This window comes from Macaca thibetana, chromosome 2 (assembly GCF_024542745.1).
Source record: "Macaca thibetana thibetana isolate TM-01 chromosome 2, ASM2454274v1, whole genome shotgun sequence".
NCBI classification, from domain to species: domain Eukaryota; kingdom Metazoa; phylum Chordata; class Mammalia; order Primates; family Cercopithecidae; genus Macaca; species Macaca thibetana.
This window is the reverse complement of record NC_065579.1, coordinates 34,294,389-34,319,654: the sequence shown is the minus strand read 5'-3', so window position 1 is coordinate 34,319,654 and position 25,266 is coordinate 34,294,389. Positions and strand designations below refer to the sequence as shown.

Sequence of the window (25,266 nt, the reverse complement as noted above, 5' to 3'; positions counted from 1 at the left end):
GGAAAGTTCCTTCATCTTTCTGTGCCTCAGTTTCCTCATCTGTAAAATAAGCATACAATAAGTTGTTCTGTGGATTAAGTGAGTTAATATGTATGAAGTGCTCTGAACAATGTCTGGCACAAAGTACACACTATATACTTTATAACTACTATAATTTGTGTTTGTGTGGTAGTGACGAAATCAAGGAGGTATGAAAACCGGATTTTAGTCCAACCTGTACTGGGTGAACTGGCAGAAGTCATTTATCTGTCATCAATTTTCTTTTCTGTAAAAGGAGGGGGTTAATTAGACCATCTGTCAGGCTTATGCATTTTAAAAGATTTTATACCTAAACTGCTCTGTGAGATGTAAGAATCTGAGAAGGTTTTCTGGCTTGTAGGTAGTTTTGAGGTGCTGTGCTCTCACAGATGTGTCAAGGCCTTCTTATTGATTCACACCAAGGACTCTGCCTCTGTCTCAGTTTTTCTGCAGGGTGGTTCATCTGTTGACTTTTCACCAAGATGCGTTCCTCTGTCAGCTGTATCAGAGCTGTCATGAGCCTGCTTCATGCCAGGGAGAGAAGGAAAGACAGTGTTTTTATTTGTCTGCTTCACTGTGTCTTTCTTCCTTTGGGATCCCGTCTCAGGAAGGTCAAAATAAAATTCTGCAACTGCCCGGATGAGGAATGCTAGCTGATTGAAGAAACAGGCTCCTGTAAGCAGCACTGCCTGCTGCCGAGAGGCCCCCGACGGAGTTCTGTCAAGCCTGACTCATCCTCCAGCTCAGGGAGGCCTGGTGGTCACTACCTTTCTCCCCAGCCAGAGAGTACATTGCAAACATCTTAAAGGCTTGAGGTTGGCAGTTTAAGGGGGAACGGTAATTCACCAAAGCATGATGGGAAATCTAATGGAGAGCAAAGAAGGGGTGAATGGGATGTGTGCCCTGTCCCCTAAAGAAGGGAACTCCTCCTCTTTCCCATTTCAGGGGAGTGTTAAAAAGGTTGCTCCCACTTCTTTTCTTCTATTGGCTTCTGCCTCCTTTGCCTTTTTATTTGCTCCTTCCAAAGGTAAAAGAGTAAGTGTCTGATGTCAAATGCAGGCATTTAGTGGGCTGTACTTACTATCAGGCAATGTTATGAGCCTCAAATACAAGGTCCCAGGAACCACTCTTCTTCCTCTTTCTATGTCTAAACCCAGCAAGCTTTCTTCTACTCCTTTCTCCAGGTAAGGAGTGTGTGAGTGCCAGGGTCAATAAGGAGGGGCTGGCACACAGAGAGAAAAGCACCTGATTGTAACAGCAGATCAATTCAGTGTTCTACAATGTGATGATCACAGTGCACATCCTGAGCAATTTTCCAAATGACTGACTCATTTATTTGTTCCACTGTTCATTGAAAAATGAGGTAGAACTTCATCCTACCTTGAATTAAAGGGGTCCCATCACTCCTATCAAAGCTACATTGCATTGCATAGCATTTCAAGCAGAATGAGCTAAGCCTTTCATTGACTTCATTTTGCATCCTATGCAACTAGAACTAATCTTAGCATCTCTGAATTAGAAGAAAGTTCAAAAACATCCCACCAAATGTTTGTAACTGTCTGCTTGACTTTCTCTACTGTGTTTTTTGCATGTGGTCCTGCAGTTTCTGCTTGAACATTTCCAGCAATAAAACACTTTTTAACAAACAGGTTCTTTTGTTTGGTACAGGTTTATTGGAAAATGCTTCCTTTGTTACTTCTTTGTAACCTCTTAAAATTCTGTTTTTCCTACTTTTGGAATCAGAAAAAAATAAATTATAATACCTATTCCTACGACAGTACTTTAAGTACTTGGATGGTTCTTAGACTAAGTTATGCTGCAGTAATCTCAGTGGCTGAAAGGTTTATTTCTTACCTACATATAGGTCATCTGAGAGTTCTATGCTACCCTCACTTAGGGACTCAGGTTGGCAGAATAGCCACGGTATTTCTGTTGAGCTCCACCACTCCACAGTATTTCTGTAAAGTTCCACCCCTAGATTTACCTTTCAAGCTGTCTCTCCACAGTCCTGCTCCCCATTCAGTTCTCAGTCATTGCAGTGGGCCATCTCACACTGCACTCTGGTCTGCTTTGTCCCCACAATATGGACACAGCCCCTCTCCTTTATTCTCCAAGTCACCATCAGCATAATGATGTTATGGGTAGCAGGTTTGGTAGAGTGTTGGGGTTAATGGAAGAAGGGCAAGTTGGGAGAGGGGGTACGGAGGGGAGACATATCACCACCGACCCCACAGAAATACAAACTACCATCAGAGAATACTATAAACACCTCTACGCAAATAAACTGGAAAATCTAGAAGAAATGGATAATTTCCTGGACACTTACACTCTTCCAAGACTAAACCAGGAAGAAGTTGAATCCCTGAATAGACCAATAGCAGGCTCTGAAATTGAGGCAGTAATTAATAGCCTACCAACCAAAAAAAGTCCAGGACCAGATGGATTCACAGCTGAATTCTACCAGAGGTACAAGGAGGAGTTGGTACCATTCCTTCTGAAACTATTCCAATCAATAGAAAAAGAGGGAATCCTCCCTAACTCATTTTATGAGGCCAACATCATCCTGATACCAAAGCCTGGCAGAGACACAACAAAAAAAGAGAATTTTAGACCAATATCCCTGATGAACATCGATGCAAAAATCCTCAATAAAGTACTGGCAAACCGGATTCAGCAACACATCAAAAAGCTTATCCACCATGATCAAGTGGGATTCATCCCTGGGATGCAAGGCTGGTTCAACATTCGCAAATCAATAAACATAATCCAGCATATAAACAGAACCAAAGACAAGAACCACATGATTATCTCAATAGATGCAGAAAAGGCTTCTGACAAAATTCAACAGCCCTTCATGCTAAAAACGCTCAATAAATTCGGTATTGATGGAACGTACCTCAAAATAATAAGAGCTATCTATGACAAACCCACAGCCAATATCATACTGAATGGGCAAAAACTGGAAAAATTCCCTTTGAAAACTGGCACAAGACAGGGATGCCCTCTCTCACCACTCCTATTCAACATAGTGTTGGAAGTTCTGGCTAGGGCAATTAGGCAAGAGAAAGAAATCAAGGATATTCAGTTAGGAAAAGAAGAAGTCAAATTGTCCCTGTTTGCAGATGACATGATTGTATATTTAGAAAACCCCATTGTCTCAGCCCAAAATCTCCTTAAGCTGATAAGCAACTTGAGCAAAGTCTCAGGATACAAAATCAATGTGCAAAAATCACAAGCATTCTTATACACCAGTAACAGACAAACAGAGAGCCAAATCAGGAATGAACTTCCATTCACAATTGCTTCAAAGAGAATAAAATACCTAGGAATCCAACTTACAAGGGATGTAAAGGACCTCTTCAAGGAGAACTACAAACCACTGCTCAGTGAAATCAAAGAGGACACAAACAAATGGAAGAACATACCATGCTCATGGATAGGAAGAATCAATATCGTGAAAATGGCCATACTGCCCAAGGTAATTTATAGATTCAATGCCATCCCCATCAAGCTACCAATGAGTTTCTTCACAGAATTGGAAAGAACTGCTTTAAAGTTCATATGGAACCAAAAAAGAGCCCGCATCTCCAAGACAATCCTAAGTCAAAAGAACAAAGCTGGAGGCATCACGCTACCTGACTTCAAACTATACTACAAGGCTACAGTAACCAAAACAGCATGGTACTGGTACCAAAACAGAGATATAGACCAATGGAACAGAACAGAGTCCTCAGAAATAATACCACACATCTACAGCCATCTGATCTTTGACAAACCTGAGAGAAACAAGAAATGGGGAAAGGATTCCCTATTTAATAAATGGTGCTGGGAAAATTGGCTAGCCGTAAGTAGAAAGCTGAAACTGGATCCTTTCCTTACTCCTTATACGAAAATTAATTCAAGATGGATTAGAGACTTAAATGTTAGACCTAATACCATAAAAATCCTAGAGGAAAACCTAGGTAGTACCATTCAGGACATAGGCATGGGCAAAGACTTCATGTCTAAAACACCAAAAGCAACGGCAGCAAAAGCCAAAATTGACAAATGGGATCTCATTAAAATAAAGAGCTTCTGCACTGCAAAAGAAACTACCATCAGAGTGAACAGGCAACCTACAGAATGGGAGAAAATTTTTGCAATCTACTCATCTGACAAAGGGCTAATATCCAGAACCTACAAAGAACTCAAACAAATTTACAAGCAAAAAACAAACAACCCCATCAAAAAGTGGGCAAAGGATATGAACAGACATTTCTCAAAAGAAGACATTCATACAGCCAACAGACACATGAAAAAATGCTCATCATCACTGGCCATCAGAGAAATGCAAATCAAAACCACAATGAGATACCATCTCACACCAGTTAGAATGGCGATCATTAAAAAAGTCAGGAAACAACAGGTGCTGGAGAGGATGTGGAGAAATAGGAACACTTTTACACTGTTGGTGGGATTGTAAACTAGTTCAACCATTATGGAAAACAGTATGGCGATTCCTCAAGGATCTAGAACTAGATGTACCATATGACCCAGCCATCCCATTACTGGGTATATACCCAAAGGATTATAAATTATGCTGCTATAAAGACACATGCACACGTATGTTTATTGCAGCACTATTCACAATAGCAAAGACTTGGAATCAACCCAAATGTCCATCAGTGACAGATTGGATTAAGAAAATGTGGCACATATATACCATGGAATACTATGCAGCCATCAAAAAGGATGAGTTTGTGTCCTTTGTAGGGACATGGATGCAGCTGGAAACCATCATTCTTAGCAAACTATCACAAGAACAGAAAACCAAACACCGCATGTTCTCACTCATGGGTGGGAACTGAACAATGAGATCACTTTGACTCAGGAAGGGGAACATCACACACACCGGGGCCTATCATGGGGGGGGGGGGGGAGGGGGGGAGGGGGGAGGGATTGCATTGGGAGTTATACCTGATGTAAATGACGAGTTGATGGGTGCAGCACACCAACAAGGCACAAGTATACATATGTAACAAACCTGCACGTTATGCACATGTACCCTACAACTTAAAGTATAATAATAATAAATAAATTTAAAAAAAAAAAAAAAGAAAATGTGGCACATTATACAAATGTGTATACAAATACACCATGGAATACTATGCAGCCATGAAAAAGGATGAGTTTTTGTCCTTTGTAGGGATATGGATGCAGCTGGAAACCATCATTCTCAGCAAACTATCACAAGAATAGAAAACCAAACACCGCATGTTCTCACTCATAGGTGGGAATTGAACAATGAGATCACTTGGACACAGGAAGGGGAACATCACATACCAGGGCCTATTGTGGGGAGGGGGGTGGGGGGAGGGCTAGCATTAAGAGATATACCTAATGTAAATGACAAGTTAATGGGTGCAGTACAGCAACATGGCACATGTATTCATATGTAACAAACCTGCATGTTGTGCACATGTACCCTAGAACTTATAGTAGTAATAAAAAAATATATAACATGAGATCTATTCTCTTAAGTTTTTAAGTGTACGATATAACATCGTTAACCATAAACACAACGTTATACAGCAGATCTCTGAGTCCAGCTAGATAACTGGTATTCCAGAATCTGCCAGCAGGTCACATAATGAAAATTCTCAGGAATGAGGCTTTGAAGGTGCTCCAACCTCATTCTGCCCTCTCCACTGACTGCCAGGCTGCTGGTTTTCATCATCATTGTAGGATGTTGGCTTTTAAGGCTCCCATGGAGCTGGGGAGGAAAAGGTGGAAATATGTTGAGTTAAAATGCCACAAAGCATGCTGTTCTTATTAGTGTTCTGCTCTATTTTTTCAATAAAATCTCTCTGGCTTGCAAAAATAAATAAATAAATAAATAAATAAATAAATAAATAAATAATCTCACCTTGAAAATTAGACATCACAGTTTCAAAAATTCCTTACCTGTCTCTCCCCTCCTCCCACCCCAAACTTGGGTCCATCTTCAGCCCTCTGAGGAAACCCACCCTAATTTCTTCTCAGTTCTCATGTCTTGGTCCCACCTCTGTGTCTCCAGTTGTTATCAAAGATAAAATTAAACTTGACCATTACTTTTTTCAGCAGAGAAATTTAGCTCCTTTTGTCTTAATCTCTTCCATTCTTATTTATTCTAATGCATTCTCCTTCCTAACCAAAGGGCTTCTTAATATTTCTTAGGCAAAATAATTATCTGCCAAATCCTCCATATTTAAAGAGATAGCAGAAGCTGAGAAATTAGTTTTTCTTGATGTCTTAAAAAGGCCATTGCAAATGTTTTTCTTTCCTACCAACCACATTTTAGAGAAACTTTCAAAGACTGTAAGTGTGAGGGTTAATATTAGGGGTCAACCTGATTGGATTGAAGGATGCCTAGGTGACTAGAAAAGTCTTGTTCCTGGGTATGTCTGTGAGGGTATTGCCAGAGGAAACTGCCATTTGAGTCAGTGGACTGAGACAGGAAGATCACCCTCGATATGGGTGGGCACTATCCAATCGGCTACTAGCATGGCTAGAACAAAGCAGGTGGAAGAAGGTGGTATAACCTTGCTTGCCTGCCGAGTCTTCTGATTTCCTTCTTTTTTCCATGCCAGATGCTTCCTTCTACTCTTCCTGCCCTTGGACATCAGAATCCAGGTTCTTTGGCCTTTGGACTCTGGGACTTGTGTCAGTGGCTTCCTGGGGGCTCTCAGACCTTCAGCCACAGACTGAAGGCTGCACCGTCAGTGTCCCTGGTTTTGAGACTTTCAAATTTGAACTGAGTCACTACCGGCTTCTCTCTTCCCACCTTGCAGACAGCCTAACATGACAGGACTTTGCCTTGTAATTGTGTGAGCCAATTCTCCCCAATAAACATCCTTTCATATATACACACCTCGTATTAGTTCTGTCCCTCTGGAGAACCCTGACTAATACAGTAAGCATGGATCATAAAGGGTGAATTTGGGAGTACTGAGGGAGTCAGAACATGAAAGACCTTGGAAGACCTGCTAGCCTATATACATTTTGATTTTAAGCAGGGAATTAACATAATTAGTGGGTTCTAAGGGGCATGGGAGTACAAGTGAGACAAGGAGACAAGCTGGGAGATGGTTGCAGTAATGCAGATGAGAAGGAGCAGTAGGAATAGAGAGAAGTGCTGGAGTCAAGCCATAGTTAGGAGACAGAATGGAGAGGACTTGGTGTGGGAGAGTGAGTGGAGAGAGGAATATCAGGAATGATGCCCAGTTTTCTGTTTGCAGCAACTGGATGAGTGTTGATGCAATTCACTGTGACAGAAAATAAATGAGTAGGAATAAATTTAGGGGGAAACGATGTTTCATTCTAGACAGATCATATTGTAGATCTGTGAGGCATCCTGCAGGATCTGGGAACAGATTACCAAGTCAGATTTTTCAGGCAAGACTGGCCAGTGGGATCTGCACCCTGAAGAAGAACTAAGCTGCCTCTTAGAGCCCCAATATTCCAAGGAAAACCTCTGAGCAAAAGGTCCCTTTGCTGCCTTGTTCTTATTTGAGGTCTGATATTCTTTCCTGCAAATCTTTGGCTTCAGATGTAGAAATGATATCTAAAGTGCTTAAGACTCCAGTCCAGCCTCCACCCTTGGAATACATGGAGACCTTCCTCTTCATTTAGATGTGTGACCAAGCAGAGGGATTGCTGCTGATTCAGGCTAGTCACTCTAAAAAGTGTCACTCGGGAGCTGAGGATTTAGCCCTTTTGTTAGAAGTGAATGGTTGCAAAATATTTACCAGTGTGGTAAATATCTAGTATTGTCTGTGCACTATTTTCCAACCATTTTTCACGTAGGTATGTTTAAAGATTTTTTTGCCTTCCTAATAATTTGTGTTGTCATTGCTATTTTGCCTTCAGAAAAAAAATAGAAAAAGAAAAATGTGATTAATATGGCCCCACTCAAATCATGAAGCAGGAGCTGCCATGTGGAATCTATATACATGGACTCATGCATCTAATGCCAATGTAAACCAGGGAGGCTATCTGCTATGCATAAAAGAGTACTGGAATTGGAAGCAGGGCACCTGCCTTCAAGTCCCAGGTTTTCATTCACTAGAAGGTCCCTTTGGCAAGTCGCTTATCTCCTTTGGGTCTTACTGGCCTTATCTAAAAAAATGGGCAAATCATTGTAGTCACTGCTGCATCACAGGGCCATTTGCAGATTGTGGCAAAAAGTCCAAGTAAAGGGCTAGAGAAACCAGAATTACATCCCACATGCTCCAATCTTAGACTCCCAGGCTTTGGTTCCAGACCAAACATCTTTCATCTACTCCTTCTCATAAAGTTCACATTGCCTTCAGCTGCTGTGGCTACATTCTTAATTTTTTAAGAAAAATAATTGTTTTCTCTTACAGTGCATAGTATGGGACTGGGACTCCAATGGCAAGCATGACTTCATTGGAGAATTCACTTCGACATTCAAGGAGATGAGAGGAGCAATGGAAGGGAAACAGGTACGTGGTCAACCACTTTTGGTTTTGCCTCAAGTCTCTATGATGCATCCTTAGAACCCAGCTACAAATGAAACAGTGAGAAGCAAAACATCAATGTATGATTAAGTGTGATAAGAAGGGAACATGGTAGGATGTGAGTACCTGGATTCTAGAACTAGCCCAATCCAAAGCAATTGCGTATCCTTGGACAAGACACTGACCCCAAACGTTAGTTTCTCCATTAGTAAAATGGAAAGGTTAAATGAGAGTATTTCTAACTTCCTTTAGCTGTGTAGCCTTGAAAACGTGACTTAATCTCTCCATGCCTCATGTTGCTCTCCTAAAAATATAAGAGTGATAATTGTACCTACCTCATAGAATTTTGTGAAGATTAAATGAGACAATCCAAGGTGCTAGCAGAGCACCCAGCACACAGCTAGCATTTCCAAAATATCTGCTATTAACGGTAGTATTCTTTCTAGGTCTATATTTCCATGATTTGGTGACATTAATAATAATTTCATGCTTTGGAGAAATTATTTGAATCCTCCAAATTTTCATATGGGTACCAGGTTTTCTTCTAGTTCCATCATTTTACTCTTACACACTTGATGCCAAGACCTGTACACAAACACTACCACATACCACTAAGACACATTGCCCCACACAGAAACCTAAACTTCCCTCAGATACACACACTTTTGTATCATATAATATCTAGATGGATAGATAAATAGATAGATGGATAGTCATCTGGGCCCAAATCATGCAACTTCTCCTGTTACCTGTTTATTGTTCACTTGCCCAATTTCCAGCTGAAATAACTCTTTGCCCGGGGGCTTTCTCTATCTGCTGGAGCCTGTTTTATCCATGCCCAAAGCAAGCTAGAAGTGTGGAAGAAGATGTAACAGGAGGTAGCCCTCAACAAATAACTAATGGAAGTTGGGGTATAAATACCCCAGCTCTCTTGCCCTTCAGTTGGCAAAACTCTGAGGTATGTGCTCTATACAGTTTCCCAGAGTTCCCCAGCAGGCCCTAGTTGTCCACAGTGGTAACTGACTTGATAATGCACCATTTCTGGGATGCCTCCTCTATCTAAGTTCCCACTCCTCTCTTCATGCTTCCTGGTATCACCTCCCAGATGGCCTACTTGCACTTATATTCTTGCCTCAAAGTTTGCTTCTTGGGGAACTCAACCCAAGATACCTGCTATTCTTACTCTGGAGTTCACTCTCCTCGTGGAGCAGAAAGGAGTGAAAGTAGAGGCCCAGTGCTTTTGAGAAAGTCTTTTTCTTTAAAGATAATACTCTGTGCCTGTTCTGATCAGAAGTGCTAATTAGAGATGCCCCAACTCATTTTTCAACTCTCTCATATGTAAGGTCAGGATACAGGCAGACTGCATGGAAATAAACTAACTTTTTTTAAATTCAGAAACTTAATCTGGATCAGACTATTTGTTGAACACATACCTTTGGTCTGGAAACTCAATGGAAACAGTGACAGCTTTCCCCTTAGCTCCTGAAAAACCTGCTGTAAGTGCTTTATTAGGTACTCAGCATTACAAGAAACTTGTCAAACACACAGAGACCATCACCCACAAGCCAGGATGCAGAGTTTCAGAGGCACAGTTAAAACCAACACTAAATTATAAGGAAAGTCATTCCCAAGATAACAAGGAATATAGCTAGAGAATATTGCTCTATTGAATATGCAGAACTAGTCCTATTTAGCTACTAAATCAATGACAGCATTCATACCACCTGCTAGAGTTCTGAAGACTTTTATAAAGTTTTGCCTTATCTACTTCTATGAATAGAAATAGTCCAAGCAGTAAATAGGGAAAATATTTCATCTTATTAATTAAATATTAAAAGTAAGAATGTAACACATATCATAAATGAAATATACCAAAACATAATGCTTTCAAACAGATCTTTTAAGTTCCATTGAGGAAATGGACCATATGCTAATGTGCTTTTCTGTGTCACTGAGATACCAGAAAAACTTTAGTTTAACTACCCAGCCACCGTTTTGGTGTATTTATATCGTGGGAAATATTCTCTTATTTATTGATTCTACAATATTTATCGAGTAGCACCTAGTAAATTCTAAGCACTCTGCCAGGCTCTAAATGTGCCATGACTAACAATGCTGACATGGTCCCTGCCCTCTTGAAGCTTACAGAGTGGTGAGAGTCAGGATAGAATAGAAACGCACATAAAAAATGTTAAAATACAACTACAATTTGTGACAAATGCTATTACAAAACGGAACCAGTTTCATTATAAAAGTGTGCATATAGAATAGATAATCTGACATTTAAGTTGAGGCCCCTTAAGGATTAAAAAGAAGCCAACATGTAATGAGTGAGAGAAAAGCATTTGAAGCGAAAGGAATAGTAGTGCAAAATACAGAGGCAGGGATGAGCTTGGTGTGATTGAGGACCTGGAAAGAGACCAGTGTATCTGAAGCAGAGAGTGAAAGAGCCATTCATAGGATGTGGTCAGAGATAGAGGCAGAGGCCAGGAAAAGCAGATTATTCTAAATGTGATAAGAGCATGAGCAAGCTGTGCTTTCCTATACGGTAGCCACTAGCTACATGTGGCTATTTAAATTTAAATTAATTAAAATAAAATTAAATAACAAATTAAGTTCCTCAGTCATGCTAGCCACATTTCAAATGCTCAATAGTCTCATGTGGCTGGTGGCTTCCATATTGGATAGTGCAGATTCAGAATATTCCAATTATTGAGAAAATTCTACTGGACAGTGCTGCAAAGCGTTCTAGCTAGAGAATTACATGATTGGTTTTAATTTTTTAAAATATTACTTTTGCTACTGTGTAGATAATTAAAGAGAGACAAGGGAGATCTGTTAGGAGGCTACTACTATAGATAAGAGGTGATAATGACTTGGGTTAAGGAACTAGTCATAGAGATAAGTTGGAGAGACTTAAGACATATTTTGGAGATAAGAGCTACAAGGTTTGTTGAAGGCTTGGATATAGGGAGTAAGGGAAGGAGGAAATGGTTGACTCAAGAATAAATGATTAAATGGTGCCATTTCCTGAGGTGAGGAAGAATTGTGGTAGGGAGGTCCAGTTTATGAGGAAGTTTTCAAGATTTGGTTTCAAAAACTGGTACTCAGAGGAGACGTTTACCTGTAAATATATTTTAGGAGCCATCAACTAAGAGAGGACATTTAAAATCAAGAGAATGGATGAGTACACCTAGGGAGAGGGGATTGAAGAGAGGGTATAGGAGGCTCGAACCCTGAGGAATGTCTGTAGCATCAGAGAGAAAAACAGGAGACAGCATCTTTCAACTTTCCTTTTCCTGTGGGAGTTATGATTCTATAGGTACAGGGTAAATTCTTAATTAACTTTGATTAATTCTTGAATAACATTTATAAGCATCCTTAGTTTGGGGTGGCCAAAGGGGATACTTGCAAGAATAGAAGAGCTACTCCAAAACCTTCTAGAAGAAGGAAGAAGGCATTGTGGTTAATAGTCCAGGCTTTGGAATGAGACTGATGTGGGTGTGAATCCCAGGTCTACCAGTTACCACGTGTATGACCTGGGAAAGTCCCATCTCTTCTCTGAGCCTCATCTTCCATCTGTCAAAGCGGGCTGTGGGGAGAGTTAAATGGGATTGGGAGAGTAAAGTGCATAGCCCATAGTTATATGCCAACTTCATCTCAAGACAGATGCAAACTATTTAGATCTGGTCCATCAGGACCCCCTACCTACGTCAAAAGCACAAGGACCCCAAGTATCTATAGGTTTGATTCAACTTCCTTGGAGCCCTCTCCTGCCTAACCCATACTTGCTCATCTTACCCTGAGAAGGAAGTGAGTAGACTTTTCATGAATGATCACTACAATTTTTAATAGAATTTGAAATAGAATTTGAAATCTTTAACTCAATATATCCTGCTTTATGGAAGAAATTGAGATTAATAGAAATCATTGAGAATGACAAAAAATGGCACAGCTAATTTTAGTGTCTTTTCTTTCCAACTGTTAGGTAAATCCCTAAGCCACCTGTTTTACTAAAATATTAGAGGAAGCTTTGGGGCAAAAGACAATATCAGTTTTGACTGGTTTAGAAGGAACTTGGGCTCTTTTGTCTAGAAATACTAAATTGACTTTGAGATGGACTATAATTCTTGTTTATCAAGTTCTACCCACCTGGAGAGTAAATGAGAAGAAAATCTGAGGGAGGAAAGAAAGACAACATTCATTATGGACAGATTAGGAGATTAGGCCTTTAAGTGACAAAAACAAGGCTAGGGGTCTGATTTTAGATTCTTCTTTGCATGTTTTCTTCTTTCTTTCTTTCACCCAAGAATTCCACATTTTGAAGGAGTCATGGAGGACCCTTCATTGGTATACGATCTCCCTCTTCTAAATCCTATGTAGTTGCCCAGTCCTGCTGGCACCTTCCAGTGATGAGAAACTACAGTATCACTTACCTGTTGCTGAGTGAAAAATTAGCCCAAAACTTCCTGGCTGAAAACAACAATCACTATGTACTCAACATTCTCTGGGTTGGCAATTTTGGCTGAATTCTCTGCTTCACATAGTGCTCCACGTGGTGCCAACAGAACTCACTCATGCATTTGTGCCTCAGCAGCAAGGATGGCCAGGATATTTCTCCAGGTGTACTTTTATCCTGCCACAGACCATTGTAAGCTTTTTAATATGGCCCTGAAAACTTCCCAGAAGCAAGAGAGGAGCCAGTCCCAGTACACAGGCACTTTTCAAGCTGGTGCTTATATCACATTTGCTAGTGTCCCATTGGCCAAAATGAGTCATGTGACTAAATGCCTCAACATTGTGGGAGGGAGCTACACAAATGCATGGACACGAGAGGAATCGATTATCAGAGGCCACTGCTATGTCAGCCTATCCATTTGCATCTGCCTCAGAAACTACTTCATTTTCAGACACTTCTAATTCTCAGGTAGTGAAATTTTGTCTCTTGAGTAGAAATCCAGAGATTCAGCTTTCATAGGCTGGTGGGCAGAAACATTCAACGACTCTTGGATATTTGATTTACAATTGATTTTGTCCCATTAAATCTTCTGTAGGCTGGAGACCTATTCCCCTTAGTTCCCAGCTGACTCCTCAATTCCCAGCCACTCCTGTAGCTCTGATCTTATCCCTCAAAAAGGCCCCTTTGGAGATCTACTGTGTCACTGTTGGGACACATGTCAATCCGTTATTTTAGCTCTCTGTGAAGTTCTATGTAAATTTATTATTATCCCTACTAAATTTCTCTAGCCTGACTATTCACTATTCACTAACCTTTTGAGTCAATTCTCGGGCAGTAAGACTTAGCACTTGGTCATCACTCAACTGTATTCCTGCAGATTTCTTCTTCCCTGTACTATTTGATTTGACCATATTAATAGTAAGCATTGACATGCGCCAGGCCCTGTTCTAAATTTATTACCTGGGTTAATCAGTCTTCACAATAATCCTATGAGATAGAGTATAATTATAAGCTCCATTTTGGAGAGAAGATATCCAAGACATAGAGCAATCAAGTAACTTACCAAAAGTCACATAGCAGGGAAGTGGCGTTGCTGGGATTTTAAACTAGAAGTCTGACAGCAGAGTCTCACTCTCAACCACTCCCCCTTATTGCTCCTCTACATGCAAGAGTTACCACCTAGAGACTATTTGTCAGCCCTCCAGTTCAGTTTGTCCTCAGCAGCACCTAGGAGTTTGGCCTTATGGAATGACTCGGCTTTTTCCTGAACAGATTCTCATGCTATGACCCTTCTTTCAGGTGCAGTGGGAGTGTATCAATCCCAAGTACAAAGCCAAGAAGAAGAATTACAAGAACTCAGGCACCGTGATTCTCAATCTGTGCAAGGTATGTATGCAACCCTCTCTTCCAGGAGTATGAAGTTAGGGCTATCTGAGAGGAAGAGTTCAGGTGGTGTGGTGAGAGGAAAAATGTATAAAAAAGATGTGATCTTTTAAAATAAAAATTAAAATGTCATGTATTAAAGAACATAAAATGAGAAATGTAAGCATGGGTGGTCGTGGAGCTGTGGCAGTCCAGTGTCACTGTCCTCTCCCCAGGTACACCCCTGCCCCAAAGACAAGAAAGTGCTGCTGATAGGTTAGGATCTTCTCTGCCCAGAGCAGGGCTAGAGGGAGATCTCCAAATGGGGAAGCCAACATTTCTAGAACACCTACTATATGCCCTTCACAGTGTCCAGTGTTTTTTTGTTTGTTTGTTTGTTTTATTTTGGTTTTGTTTGCTTTGTTTTGAGACGGAGTATCGCTCTGTCACCCAGGCTGGAGTGCAGTGGTGTGATGTCGGCTCACTGAAACCTCTGCCTCCCAAGTTCAAGCAATTCTCCTGCCTCAGCCTCCCAAGTAGCTGGGACTACAGGTGCGTGCCACCATGCCCAGCTAATTTTTTGTATTTTTAGTAGAGATGGGGTTTCACCATGTTAACCAGGATGGTCTTAATCTCCTGACCTTGTAATTCGCCTGCCTCAGCCTCCCAAAGTGCTAGAATTACAGGCGTGAGCCACCACACCCTGCCTGTCCAGTGTTTTATATGTGGTACCTTACTCATACTGAAAGTGTACCATAAAAACAAGACAACAGGAGAAGATTAAAGGACTTATGAATCCCTTCCAGAGGGGCTAAAACTTTGCAGACAATCACATGTACTAATAATTAAACTTCTTAACTCAAATCTGGGAGTGATGCTGCCACTAGTTGAGTACTTACTATGTGAAAATAACTACAATAAACTCTGTTAAACTCTTACCACAACCCTGAGATGTCTACTTTCAACTGAGTTTATGTACCTAGCTCAGAGTCACACAAGTAGTAAATTTAAGAGCTGAGATTTTAACCCATGTGTCTCTGACTCCACCATACAGGACTCAATTGCTATCCAGATGATTGATGTGTGTGTATGTTCTGTGTGTATGTGTGTATACAGGCATACGTATATGTATATGTATATGTATATGTATATGTATATGTATATGTATAGAGGCCTATATCAGCGCTATTTTGGGTTCTGTTCCAAACCAATGCAATAAAGCAAGTCATACACATTCTTTCATTTCCCAGTGCATATAAAAGTTACGTTTACACTATACTGTAGTCTATTAAGTATACAATAGCATTATGTCTAAAACCATACATACTTTAGTTTAAAAATACCTTATTGCTAAAAATGCAACAGTCATATGAGCCTGGAGTAAGTCATAATCTTTTTGCTGGGGGAGGGTCTTATCTGGGGATATTGATGGTTGCTGACTGATCATGGTGGTAATTGCTGAAAGTTGGGGTAGCTGAGATAACTTTTAAAAATAAGACAACAATGAAGTTTCTCATTAATTGACTCGTCTTTCATGAAAGATTTCTCTGTAGCATGTGATGCTGTCTGATAGCATTTTGCCCACGGCAGAACTTCTTTCAAAATTGGAGTTAATCCTCTCAAACCCTGCCACTGCTTTATCAACTAAATTTAAGGAATATTCTAAATTCTTTGTTGTCATTTCAACAGTGTTCACAGCATCTTCACCAGGAGCAGATTCAAGAAATCACTTTCTTTGTTTATCCATGAGAAGTAACTCCTCATCCATTCAGGTTTTATCAGCTGCAGCAATTCAGCCACATCTTCAGGCTCCACTTATAATTCCAGTTCCCTTGCTATTTCTACCACATCTCCAGTCTCTCCCACCAGTGAAGTTTTTGAACGCCTCAAGGTCATCCTAGAGGGTTAAAATCTACTTCTTCCGAACTCCTATTAATGTTGATATTTCGACCTCCTCTCATGAATCATGAATGTTCTTAACGGCATCTAGAATCATGAATCTTTTCCAGAAAATTTTCAATTTACTTTTCTCAGATTTATCAGAAAAGCTACTATAATGATAGTTATAACCTTATGAAATGTATTTCTTAAATAAGAAGACTTGAAAGTCAAAATTACCCCTAGATTCATGGGGTGCAGAATAGGATATTGTGTTAGCAGTCATGGAAACAACAATAAAACCCCTTGCACATCTCCATCAGAGCTTTTGGGTGACTAGGTCTATTGTTGATGAACTACAACATTTTGAAGGGAATCTTTTTTTCTGAGCAGTAGGTCTCAACAGTAGACTCAAAATATTCAGTAAATCATGCTATAAACAGATGTGATGCCATCCAGGTTTTGCTATTCCATTTATAGAGCACGGGCAGAGTAGATTTTGCATGATTGTTAAGAGCTCTAGAAATTTTGAAATGGTAAATGAGCATTGGCTTCCACTTAAAGTCACCAGCTGCAATGACCCCTAACAAGAGAATAATCCTGCCTTTTGTAGATTTGAACCCAGGCAGTGACTTCTCCTCTCTAGCCAGGAAAGTCCTGATGGCATCTTCTTCCAATATAAGACTGTTTCATCTACAATGAAAATCTGTTGTTTAGTGAGGTCACCTTCATCAAATGATTTTAGCTGGATCTTCTGGATAAATTTTGGCAGCTTTTCCATCAGCATTTGCTGCTTTATCTTACACTTTTATGTTACAGAGACAACTTCTTTCCTTAAACCTCATGAACCAACCTCCTCTGCTAGCTTCAAGCTTTTCTTCTGCATCTTCCTCACCTCTCTGAGCCTTCATAGAATTGAAGAGAGTTAGGGCTTTGCTCTAGATTAGGTTTTAGCTTAAGGGAATGATGTATCTGGTTTGATCTTTTAGCCAAACCACTAAAACTTTCTTCACATAAGCAATCAGCCTATTTCACTTTCTTATCCTTTGTATATTCACTGTTTTAATTTCAAGAGCTTTTACTTTATATTCACAACTTGGTTGTTTGGTGCAAGAGGCCTAACTTTTGGCCCACCTCAGCTACTGACATGCCTTCCTCACTAAGTTTAATCATTTCTAGCTTTTAATTTTAAGTAAGAGATGTGTGACTCTTCCTTTCACTTGAACACTTAGAGGCCATTGTAGGGTTATTAACTGGCCTCATTTCAATAGAGTAGTGTCTCAGGGGATAGGGAGACCCAAGGAGAGGGAGAGACATGAAGGAATGGCCAGTCAGTGGAGCAGTGAGAACACATTCAACACGTATCAATGAAGTTCACCATTTTACGTGGGCTTGGTTCATAGCACCCCAAAATAATTACAATGGTAACATCAAAAATAACTGATCACAGATCACTGTAATAGATACAATAATAATGAAAAATTTGGAAATATTACAACAATTACCAAAATGTGACACAGACACAAAGTGAGCACATGCTGTTGGGAAAATGGCACCAATAGTCATGCTCTATGGTTGTCAGAAACCTTCAATCTGTAAAAAATATAAAGCTCAATAAAGTGAGGTACAATAAAAGAAGATACACCTATATATATGTGAGTGTGTGTGTGTGTGTGTACACACACACAGATGGTCCCCAATTTATGATGACTCAACTCATAATTTTTTGACCTTATGAAGGGCTTATTAGCATGTAACCCCATTGTAAGTTCAGGAGCAGCTGTACATACATGTATATATGTATATATACAGTCATGCTCTGCATAATAACATTTTGTCAATGATGGACCACAGATATGACAGTACTCCCATAAGATTATAACGGAGGTGAAAAATTCCTATCACCTAGTGACTTGTAGCCATTGTAATATAATTACTTTATTTTTAAAATAAATTTAGTGTAGCTTAAGTGTTATAAGGTCTACGGTAGTGTATAGTAACAGTCTAGGCCTTCACATTCACTCACCTCTCACTCACTGACTCACTCAGAGCAACTTCTAGTCCTGCAGGCTCCATTCATGGTAAGTTCCCTATACAGGTGTGCCATTTATTATATTTTATACCATATTTTTACTGTGCCTTTTTATGTTTAGATGTGTTTAGATACACAAGACTTACAGTTGTGTTACAGTTGCTTACAATATTCAGTACAATAACATGATGTACAGGCTTGTGGCCTAGGAACAATAGGCTATACTATATAGCCTAGGTGTATAGTGGGATATACCATCTAGGTTTGTGTAAGTATACTCTATGATGTTCATGGAATGATAAAATCACCTAACAATGTATTTCTCAGAATGTATTTCCATCATTAAATGACACGTGATTGTATATATGTATACGTGTGTATGTGTGTGTTTATCTGTGTGTATACATACATAATGTTTCCTAATATATTAGAAGGAACCTAATATGTCTATATACAGGATTATATCCTTACCTAACAAGATAGTGGGGGAAAAGAATAATTGGTCTGCTTTGGGTCATATCCCTACCCTTTACACCAATCACTGAGACTAGGGGATAATGTCTTATGAGTGGCCATCTGGGGTCATTGTATTAATCTTTTTTTCAATATTTTTTGATGCTTTGACAACTTTGGACCTTATGAACCTAAGAGGGACTACTCTCCCAATGTTAGCTGGTTCCTACAGACAGCAAACAACCTGCCTTCTAGCATGCCTTTGACATGCAAACCAATCATTTTTTAGTTCAAACCCCCAATCACCTCCCTTATCAAACTCTCACACACCAAGCCAATGTTCTCCCATCTTATGTGACCCAAGGGTCAGGTATCAGATAACTAGAAAGCACTCCTATGGTTTTGACAGATTTCAAAACCTGCTGAAATTATTCAAACTATCCAATCCTAGGCCTGCTCAGCTGCTTATCCTGCCTCACCTACTCCTTCCTATGGAAAAAAAAAAAAAAAAAAAACAATAAATGATTTGCCTGCTTTCCCCTTACTGCTTTTCCTTCCTGACCTATCCTGGTGCTTCCCCATGTGACCCTCCTGTGTGGCATAACATGCCTCCTATCCTTTGAAGAACTCTGAGCAATAAACTCTTCTTATAGAGTCAGGACTGTCTCCATATCAGACATCTTATCATAACTTTACAAATCAAATCCTGGATGCATTCTAAACAGTTATGTGACTACCCCTGTGCCCAAAGCAGCAGGAGAAAAGATCAAGATTCAATGGTTATTTTTCTCCTTAAGGTGACTGTGTACACACAATTTTTTTTCTTCCATGAATTGCTCTTACAGTTCAGTGCTCAGAAGCACTGTTATTTTGCTCACTTTCAAGTTCTTATTTCTTTGATATACAGACACAGCAGAATGGAGTCCCAACTATCAGGCAAAGCACTGCCATCAGGACACCAAAAGTGAGCACTATTTAGAGACCAAGTGAACATCAATTCTAAGAAAAGTATGCCAATAGATGTGTGCCACCTGGAGGTGATATCTAGAGAGACGAACACTGATTTTTTCGGTCAGTCTCTAAGAAGCTTCCTGAGCATTAGATGGAATCTGAGAAGTGACAGTCAAAAATTACAGTTACTGACTCTCCAGGTAGGATCCAGACTGTAAGCTCCATGGCTACAAGTACTGTATCTGTTTCTCTAATCATTGTAGTCCTAGAATATAGTGCATAGTGAGTGTTCAATAAATAATTGTTGAATAAACGAATACAAGAATATCACCAAGAGCCAAGCCAAGCAGCAATATCACAAAGAAATGTAAATTAAGACCAGAAATCCCTAAAGTACTTGAGAACACAGGTGATGGCAGTTGGCATAACCCAACAACCATACTGGCTTCCAGCATAGAGGTCAAAAGGATAGAGTATGTCTCCCAGACTTGCATCATTTGAGTCTCAACTCTACCATTTATTAGCATTGTGATCTTGACCTTAATTTCCTCATCTATAAACAAGGTACAATAATAATAGTTGTACCGCCTTCATAGGGTTGTTCTGAGAATTAAATGAGGTAAAAGATGTTAAGTACCTGGCATTCAGTAATGCCCAATAAATGTTAGTCATTGTTGTTCATGGCAGGGGAGGCATTTAACTAACTGGAAATTGTCAGCAAATTACCTTCTCAGCTAATGGTATCTTAAAACTGCCTATCTAAATTACCTGCATATTAAAAATGTCACCAGGACTGGGACTTAGATACAGGGAGGCAAGACTGAAGTCATGTGTGAGACATCATTCATTTCAAAACAGTAGTGACACTTGAAAATATAGTTTTAGTCTCACCTCAGAGGCATAAGCTGATTAAAATTTGCATAAACCATAATAGAGGGGAGCAGGGGATAGATATTGGCAGCCCTCAAAGGCCCATCTGTATTGATATTGCCTTCCTTCTCTCCTTTAACAGAACAAACATAACTGACCCATCTTTTATCAACAATGTCTGTCTGCCCTTTCCTCTGGCTTAGCAGCTTATCAGTCACCAACCTTTAGGCCTCCAATATATCAGGAAATAGACTGTGCTGTTACTAACCCAGTTTCCTCTCCCCTCCTATGCAGATTCACAAGATGCACTCTTTCTTGGACTACATCATGGGTGGCTGCCAAATCCAGTTTACAGTAAGTTGTTTCCATGTTTGTTCTTATTCAGGAAGCAAGAGATGAGGAGTGGCACTGGGTTTGGGGGATAAGCAGACAAAAGCTTATTTTAACCTTCGGTCAGCTTTGTTCAAGTCTCATTGTTGAAACGTATGGAATCATGTTTTTGAAATGTGTTTACACTTCTGTTTTCTTTAATAAGTATAGTTTTCAGCATCATATCAGGAAATTTATGCCACTCAACCTCACGTGGTCTAGGGAATCCTCCTAACGCTTCCCATTTCTTCAGTAACTATGTGAGGCGTGAAGCAGTGTAGCCTGTCAGATTCCATCACCTGGTGAGAAAAATTGAAAGGAAGTAAGCCATGCAAGTAAGTTCCACTGAGCCAAGGCAGATGCCATGGTTGTGTTCATGTGACTAGACTACAGCACCAATGTCATACCCAGTGGTCAGGACCAAGAGTAAGTCATACAAACAGTTCAATAGGCAATGAAAAGATGAATTCCAAAGATCGGAGAACCAGGCCGAGGTCAAGGTTGAGAAGTAGAGTGGGTGTCAAGACTCAGTGAGTGGATCAAGGATCATCCCCTGTATGCAATTTGTGTGCCCTTGGGATTTATACACCCCTGATGTATATTTGACTAGGTAGGCTGAGTCTTTTTAAAGTGGCTAAGTAGGTCAAGGTTGTGAGTCCATCTGCACTGGAACAACTGACTTTCACTGACTTAATATTTGAAATCCTCCTAGGTTTGGTCAGATGTGACTTCCAGAAAGAGAATCCCCAGATGGCAAAAGACAGATGTGCTAGAACCCTTTGGAAAGCAATGTGGATGTAAGCAAGAGAAATACAACTTGTACTCATTTCTGTAAGATTTCTCATCTTACAGAAATGTACTAATGAAGCTCAGCCCTGTTCAGCTCCCTGACTGGCTCAGTCATGTGAAAAAGGAAAGAAAATGGGTTTAATTTTTTAGTCAAGCTTTGGACCCAAGAGAGTAGACAGGACCAATATATTCCTGGAACCAGGAATGGTGGTGCTCAAGGGACTAAAAGGAGTCTCAAAGGGATGAGACAAATGGCCATTTACTAAACTAGCTTCTCCTTAGCTAGGGAAGTATCCTCTGCCCTAATCTCAAGGAGGTCTACCTACGTCCTGCCTAAACTTGGGATATTGTGCATTTATCTCTGAATACTTACAGGAGCTAATTTTAGAGTTTGGTCACCTCTTTAAAGTCTAAGATTCTCTAATGCACAGCCAGCAAGCCTTCCTACATTCATACTGTCACATACAGAAGGTAGCAAGCATGTTCACTGAGGATGCACGTCTAACTCTAGCTGTCCTGTGGGCTCATTGCTGCTCTGAGCATACCCAAATGGAAGTATGGAGCAAGCAGTGTCATAAAGCAGAGCTACTGGAAATAGTTTCGCAAGATCTTAGGCAAAAAAAGTGATTTCAGGAAACTATTTATAGGTTTTCAAGGGAAAGCTCTATTGATTTCAGTCTGGTTTAGATTTTGTAGATCCCGTGCTCTTGAACAACTCTGTATTCAACCTTCAGGGGCTTGCTCTGCCCTTCAAGTTGTGCTGCAAAGAATCAGCCCCAGCAAAAATCAGGAGCTGAGCCCCAACCCAAAGAGTTCCCAGCTCCACATCCTGACTCTCAGATATCCCTGTGTCCTTCTTTGCTCTCCCCTCCTTTCTCAGTCTGCTGACTCCCCACTCCCTACTGGGAGCACTCCCCACTGGGAGTACTGCTTCAGTGTTTGTCTCCAGCAACACCCCAGTTGCAGCTTTCCATGCACTCCAGTGTCAACTGATAGACCTGTGGGAGGTGTGAGTGAGGAGAGCAGTCTGGAGCAAGGAATGAGAAGAGGAGAATGTACAGATGAGTGCTGTGGAGAAGGGGGCAGCCAACAATAGTTCCTCCACAAAGCCCTTCCTCCTGTAGGGTTTCAGGTTGGGGACTCAGAAGAGAATTGCTAGGTATTCTATTCCCAGTGTTCTACTAAAGGAAACATACCAGTCACTTCTCTGTCATTTTCTTCCAAAATTAAGTCAGCTTTCTCATTATAAATTTTTTATTGCTCAAGTAGTGCAACTTAATTTAAATTATAAGCTGTAATGCAAATCGTTAAGAAAAAGTATCATGTCTTATTTAATTTGGTCTGTAAGTGTTTATTATCTGCCTGGTTATTTTACTGAAACCATCTGGCAACATGAAAAGGCAGTGGCAGAGAGATGAGAAGTGAAAAGAGGAAGGTTTCCTGGCATAGAGATGGGCAGACGAGAGAGAGAAAAGGAATGTTTGATTGCAGTAATTATACCTCGGAGGCTTTCAGAGGCAAAAACCTCCACTGGCACATTATGTGACCCTTGGCTCCTGAGCAACCAGGGAGCTTTAGCCAACACGAACTTTTTGTCTCCCTGGAGAAAAGCCTTCAAGCACCAGGGGAGACATAAAGTTCTGGATGTTCTCCATTTCCTCCCCTAGAGTCACTTTCCATCCTTCTCCACTCTCACTTCTGTACCCCAGGAAGCCAACCTCCTTGGAAGCACTATCCAAGCTCTCCAGCTTTTAGCTTTTGGTTGGGTTTGACCAATGAGAGGCACCCATCAGAGATCAAAGAATAGGAGGCGAGAGAACTTGGAATATTTATTTCTCTAGCTGCCTGCCTGCCAGGCCGTGGTTTAGCAGCGACCTTCTTCCTGACAGAAGGTCACAGTTCCTATCAGGTGCCCTGTCCTGAAGACACTCCTCTTACTGAATTCTGGTAACTGCTCCCTCCCACTCTTTTCTGGTCAGTTTCCATTAACCTTTTCCACATGTTTGTGAATTGTCCCTTCATTAAACTTCCTCAATCACCTTTTGGGTGGACTTTTTGTTTCCTGTAGTGGCTCTGCCCAATCCAAAACATAAGCAGGGGCTAGGAGAAAGCCTTTGTATCTTCCATAGATGCTGGTGCTTCTGGTTCAATCTTAAGAGTGTTAAAGATGGGGGCATCTTTCTCCTCAGCTGCTAAGCTGTTCCAAATACTTTTGCTGAATTATAATAAATTGAACCCTAAAACTTCAAAGGGAGGTAACATTTAGAAAAAAGAACAAATTGGATAAATAAATATGATATTGGGGTTTTGCTTTAAAAAGCATCCCCCATAAACTTAAGTATTTATGCACCACTATATTCTAATTATAAATACTAAAACCTTAATTAGGAAAATGAATAAACAGGATGTATTTAGGGGAGTACTGGGGAAGCAGTTTGGGGTCAGAACTTGAAGGGCTTTGAATTTTAAGGTAATTTGGTGGATAATGCATGTTCAAAAGGATAATGAGGAGGGCCTTGAAGCAACAGTAAAGCTGGGAGTGTTTGATGGTGGTGAAGAGGGAACGAGAGATGAAGCAAGAACAGATGGAAGCCCACTGCCACAGGCCTGGTGCCAGGTGAAAAGAAGCTAAACAAGGGTGGCAGCAGCAGGAGAGGTACTGTGGAAAGAGAAGCACTAAGCCTCTGCCTAGGATACAATGAGAAGACTGAAAGTAATCAAAGCTTTTGTGCCTGACTGACAGAGCGTGGGGGACCTGGTCAGGGTAATATGCGAGGCTTGAGCAGCTTCAGGCAAGATGATGAATTTGGCTTTGGACACGTTGGAGGTACTTTCAGCACCTCCCAGTGGGGATGGTACTTATAAATATGGGCCTAAGTTTCAGGGGAGAGTCAGGAGCTACATGTATGTGGCTCTGGATGAGATGTCCCAAGAGAAGAGTATAGAAGGAAAAGGGCCTGATGACAAGAAATTGTAAAGGACCTCTATCTGGCAGCAGAGGAAGGAGGGGCAAACAGTTAAGAGAAGAAATGCAGGAGGAGAAGAAGGCCCAAGGGGAGGCAGTAACTCAGATGCCCAGGAGGAAAAAGCTAAGGTTAAGATCAAGGACAACAATCTTGCATGCTAAAGAGAAGTCAGAGGGTGAAGAACAACACGATGAGTAGGCATATATCATCTTCAAAAGAGCAACTTGAGCAGAACGAGATGGGTGAGACCCAGGACTTAGAGTGTAAACAGAAGGTAAGGAAATGAACACAGCAGGTATAAGTATTCATTCAAGAAAGTTAACAGTGAAGGGAAAGCAAGAGGTACAAAGAGGATGGCAATTTAAAAATTAAAAGAGAAGAGATTTTAAGCTAGAATCAGACTATAAGCAGAGTCAACAGCCCAGTGGAAGGAAGGAGATAAATGATGCTAAAAAGAGCCCTAGACAGTTAATGATTCTTATTCTTTTTTGGTCACCTGAACACTTGAGAATCTGATACATGATCTATAGCCTCTTACTGGGAAGTGCACACATCCAATTTTGCATGCAATTTGGGAGGTCAAGGGCACTCCTGAAGACAGTTCTTGTACCTCACATGAAT

At 40.5% G+C, this 25,266-nt stretch overlaps 1 protein-coding gene across 3 annotated transcripts in view; it reads left to right on the top strand.

Moving 5' to 3' along the window:
- CPNE4 (copine 4) overlaps positions 1-25,266 on the top strand; it is a 505,143-nt gene that overhangs the window by 437,404 nt on the left and 42,473 nt on the right. For all 3 annotated transcript variants that reach the window (XM_050777959.1, XM_050777962.1, XM_050777971.1), the window contains exons 8-10: positions 8,403-8,501; positions 14,275-14,361; positions 20,816-20,875. In XM_050777959.1, coding sequence (XP_050633916.1) covers positions 8,403-8,501; positions 14,275-14,361; positions 20,816-20,875 — 246 coding nt within the window. The remainder of the gene's footprint in view (positions 1-8,402; positions 8,502-14,274; positions 14,362-20,815; positions 20,876-25,266) is intronic.